Source organism: Dipodomys ordii, unplaced genomic scaffold (assembly GCF_000151885.1).
Source record: "Dipodomys ordii isolate 6190 unplaced genomic scaffold, Dord_2.0 Scaffold124, whole genome shotgun sequence".
NCBI classification, from domain to species: domain Eukaryota; kingdom Metazoa; phylum Chordata; class Mammalia; order Rodentia; family Heteromyidae; genus Dipodomys; species Dipodomys ordii.
Window position 1 is genome coordinate 370366 of NW_012267340.1, and position 4837 is coordinate 375202.

The 4837-nt window shown below is 66.4% G+C and overlaps 1 protein-coding gene across 1 annotated transcript in view; it reads left to right on the plus strand.

The window, feature by feature from the left end:
* Nucleotides 1–1577, plus strand: part of Siah2 (siah E3 ubiquitin protein ligase 2) — a 2552-nt gene extending 975 nt beyond the window's left edge. The window contains exon 2 of the mRNA XM_013029866.1: nucleotides 413–1577. Within this exon, the coding sequence (XP_012885320.1) occupies nucleotides 413–1575 (1163 nt within the window). The 3' untranslated portion in view covers nucleotides 1576–1577. The remainder of the gene's footprint in view (nucleotides 1–412) is intronic.
* Nucleotides 1578–4837: the final 3260 nt, after the last annotated feature.

Sequence of the window (4837 nt, forward strand, 5' to 3'; positions counted from 1 at the left end):
TGCTGGGCAGGCCCGGGGCCCGGGTGCTGGTGCTGGGTCCTGCTGGGCAGGCCCGGGGCCCGGGTGCTGGTGCTGGGTCCTGCTGGGCAGGCCCGCGGCCCGGGTGCTGGTGAGGAGGCTCTGCTGCTTTGTCCTCTAAGGCATGGTGCCCCCAGTGCCGTCCTCCCCTTGTAGACCGCGGTGGACATGAGAGCCAGCCCCGCCGCGCGTCTGTGTGCTCTGGTGCGGCCTCAGGCCCAGGCAGGAGGTGAAGACGGAATAAACTGTTTCTTTCTCTCAAAACACTGATTATGCAACTCCCAAGCCACTGTGCGCAGTTGTGGAGCAGCAGAGGGCAGCACGGGCCTGCGTGGCCATGAGTGGGGACGCAGCCCTGCATGGCAGCCCTGTCCCTCTCTCTGTGTCCCTGCAGTGCTGACAGACACCATCTCTGTGTCCCTGAAGCGCAGCACTGGCCGAGCCATGTCTGTCCCCACAGCGCAGCGCTGGCCGACGCCATGTCTGTGTCCCTGCAGCGCAGCGCTGGCTGACGCCGTGTCTGTGTCCCCGCAGCGCTGGCCGACGCCGTGTCTGTGTCCCCGCAGCGCAGCGCTGGCCGACGCCGTCTCTGTGTCCCCGCAGCGCAGCGCTGGCCGACGCCGTGTCTGTCTCTGCAGCGCAGCGCTGGCTGACGCCGTCTCTGTGTCCCCGCAGCACAGCGCTGGCCGACGCCGTCTCTGTGTCCCCGCAGCGCTGGCCGACGCCGTGTCTGTCTCTGCAGCGCAGCGCTGGCTGACGCCGTGTCTCTCTGTGTCCCCACACCGCAGCGCTGGCCGACGCCGTCTCTGTGTCCCCGCAGCGCTGGCCGACGCCGTGTCTGTCTCTGTAGCGCAGCGCTGGCTGACGCCGTGTCTCTCTGTGTCCCCGCAGCGCAGCGCTGGCCGACGCCGTCTCTGTGTCCCCGCAGCGCTGGCCGACGCCGTGTCTGTCTCTGTAGCGCAGCGCTGGCTGACGCTGTGTCTCTCTGTGTCCCCGCAGTATGCCACCACCGGCTGCTCTCTGACGCTGCACCACACGGAGAAGCCGGAGCACGAGGACGTGTGTGAGTTCCGGCCCTACGCCTGCCCCTGCCCCGGCGCCTCCTGCAAGTGGCAGGGGGCCCTGGAGACGGTCATGTCGCACCTGATGCTGGCGCACAAGAGCATCACCACGCTGCAGGGGGAGGACATCGTCTTCCTGGCCACGGACATCAACCTGCCGGGCGCCGTGGACTGGGTCATGATGCAGTCCTGCTTTGGCCACCACTTCATGCTGGTGCTGGAGAAGCAGGAGAAGTACGAGGGGCACCAGCAGTTCTTCGCCATCGTGCTGCTCATCGGCACGCGCAAACAGGCCGAGAACTTCGCCTACCGGCTGGAGCTGAACGGGAACCGGCGGCGGCTGACCTGGGAGGCCACGCCGCGCTCCATCCACGACGGCGTGGCCGCCGCCATCCTCAACAGCGACTGCCTGGTCTTCGACACGGCCATCGCGCATCTGTTTGCGGACAACGGGAACCTGGGCATCAACGTGACCATCTCCACCTGCTGCCCCTGACGCGCCCGCTCGCACCCGGCGCCGCCGGCGCCTGGGCCCGGCACTCTCCGTTTAATAAAAGGTTTTATAGAGGTTTACTCGGTATGTCTGCACACGTCCTCTCCCGGCATCCCCCGGCAGTTCGTGAGCGGGAGGACCGGGGTGGCAGGGGAGTGACCTGTTCTGTGACCCCAAATCCACCCCAGGGGTCACTTTATCACTGCCCGGCCGAGCCTCAGGCCGCCGTGCCCAGGGCTCCGTGTTGGCGCCCGGAGCCGGGTGGCCCCACCAGCCTGTCCCCCGTGAGGCGGCTCAGGCCAGAGACCCTTCCAGCATTGCTTGAGTCAGGCGGTGCCTCTCCCCCGGGGGAGGACCACACGTAGAATCTTGTTGAGGACCCGAGTGAAAATGCAGATTTGGGCCGGGCGCCGGCGGCTCAAACCTGTCATCCTAGCTACTCAGGAGGCTGAGATCTGAGGATCGCAGTTCAAAGCCAGCCCAGGGCAGGAAGGTCTGTGAGATTCTATATCTCCAAGTAACCACAGAAAGCCAGACGTGGAGGCGGTGGCTCGGGATAGAGCGCCAGCCTTGAGTGACACAACTCAGGGACGGTACCCAGGCCCTGAGCTCAAGCCCCATGACCAGAAAGAAAGAGAAAGATTCAGGGGAGCCTGAATTCCAACAAGGTCCTCGAGTGAGTCTTTCACACCGTTTGGGGGTGACCGGCTTGAATCGCGAGTCTGGACTCCGGGTGCCTTCAGGCTGCCCAGTCCTGAAGTCGGTCACCTGCCCGGTGTCCCTCCACCCTGGGCCAGAGCACGGAGCCCACGCCCGGGCATGCTCGCGCCCAGGGCCCGGCTGCCCCTGGGGTTCAGGGTGGATTGTCCAGGAAAGCAAGGCCCGGCCTGACTTTCTCGCTCCCCCACCCCGGCCCTCCCCGACCGGCGGTGAGGCCCTGGTCAGTAGTGAGACCAGTTTTGTCACAGGTGTCACAAGGTGCTGTTTAAAGGTACGTGTGGGTGGTGGGGTTTTTATTTTTTCATTTTTCCCACATTGGCTTTAGTTTTTTAATAAATATTTTCCATAAACAAACAGCGTGCTTCGTGTCTCTAGTTGAAGAACATCTTTTTCTGAGCACCGACGCGCCGACGTGGTGCTTTGGGGGGGAGGGAAGGGCGCTGTGACCATGGCCTGTGACCGAGGTCGTGGCCTGGGCCTGCGTGGACACCTACGTCCTGAGCCCCGTGGTGGGGGTTTGGGGGCGCGCCCCTGTTCCGGCGCCCGAGAGAGGCCGGCTGGTGTGCCACACCCACCGCACAGCAGCCCTCCACTTCCTTGAGTGGAATTTCCTGCCAGAAACTGAACAACTCCCCCAGGTTACCCCCCCCCCCCGTCTGGGAGGAGGTGAGATGGACGGACGGACGGACGGCAGGCCGGCTCTGCCACGGCGCGTCTGTTCACACGTTCAGGGAGGCTGGTCTCTAGCGGGCCTCTATCACCAAGCCTCCTCTTCTCCTAAGCTGCAGCCTGACGCAGAGTCCTGTGAACTCTGGCTGGCCTGGGCGACCCCGGCCAGCAAGCAGGAAACAGCTGAGGCCCGATGACTGGTGCCATCTCGGAGAGGAGGGGAAGGTGTGGCAGGGTTCCCGGGGCCCCGACATCCTGTGGTGACAACATGGTGCTTCCGTGACCCCGCGTACACCCCCGTACCCCCTGTGCCGCCATGCCCCCCATGTGGTTAGCAGACCTTCCTGACCAGCGCTAGAGAACACCTTGAGCGGTAGCTTATTTTCCCGTCTGGTGGGGGTCACTAGACGCAGAGCTCGCAGATGTTACGAGTGGGGGTAACGGGACTGGGCTCCTGGCAGCGGGGTCCTGGGTGAGGGTCAGCGCTCAGGGCACCGTCCCTGCCGGATGGCGTGAGTCACCCGTCACCCCCAAGCTGGGTCCGGGAATGTCTCCCCGGGCTCCTGCCGACGGCGACCAGGGCTCAGTGGACAGTCAGAACTGTTCTCCAGGCCGGGCACCCGAGCCTCAGGCCTGCAAGCCTAGCTACTCAGGAGGCTCAGATCTGAGGATCGTGGTTCAAAGCCAGCCTCTCAAGGCCGATGTAGAGCAAAAAGCCAGGAGTGGGGTGTGGCTGGAAGGGAGACGCAGAACGGCAGCGCCTCGGCCGGTCCTACCCCAGTGTCTCCTCCGGGGCAGAGCAGACCCCACAGGCGAGCCGGTCACTGCGCGGAGCCGTGGGGTTCCAGCCAAGGGGCTGGGGTGGTCAGGGCTACACGGCCACAGGGCCCTGTGGACCAGCTGAGGACATCCGTGGGGCCTGTGGGCATCCGTGGGGCCTGTGGGCATCCGTGGGGCCTGTGGATGGCCGTGGGCATCCGTGGGGCCTGTGGGCATCCGTGGGGCCTGTGGACGGCCGTGGGCATCCGTGGGGCCTGTGGACGGCCGTGGGGCCTGTGGACGGCCGTGGGCATCCGTGGGGCCTGTGGGCATCCGTGGGGCCTGTGGACATCCGTGGGGCCTGTGGATGGCCGTGGGCATCCGTGGGGCCTGTGGACATCCGTGGGGCCTGTGGACGGCCGTGGACATATGTGGGGGCTGTGAATATCTGTGGGGGCCGTGGACATGCGCGGGGCCGTGGGGCGCATCGTGGACCCCACAGGAACAAGCGCCCCGAGGAGCCCCTGCCCCCCCTCCGCCTCCTCCGCGGAGAGGCCCGGAAGCCACGGGACGGAGGTGAAAAGAACCCACTGGGAGGGGAGCCCGCGCTGAGGCCCCGCCCCTTCGGATCCCGCGGGCTTCCGGCGTTGCCTGGGAGACGGCAGACTCTAAAGGCGCCCCGCCCCTTCGGATCCCGCGGGCTTCCGGGGAGACGGCAGACTCTAAAGGCGCCCCGCCCCTCGGATCCCGCGGGCTTCCGGCGTTGCCTGGGAGACGGCAGACTCTAAAGGCGCCCCGCCCCTTCGGATCCCGCGGGCTTCCGGCGTTGCCTGGGAGACGGCAGACTCTAAAGACGCCCCGCCCCCTTGAATCCCATGGGCTTCCGGCATTGCCTGGAGACGGTGGACCCTGGAGAGCCCGCCCCTTTAAATCCCGCGGGCTTCCGGAGGCGTTGCCTGGGGGACGGCGGGCGCCGCCCTTTAAATCCCGCGGGCTTCCGGCGGGACAGGCGGGCGCAGCCATGGAGGGCGTGCGCTCGGACCTCAGCTGGGCAGAGTGGGAGGAGGCGCTGGAGGAGGAGGAGGAGGAGCTGGAGGAGTGGGAGGAGGACGAGGAG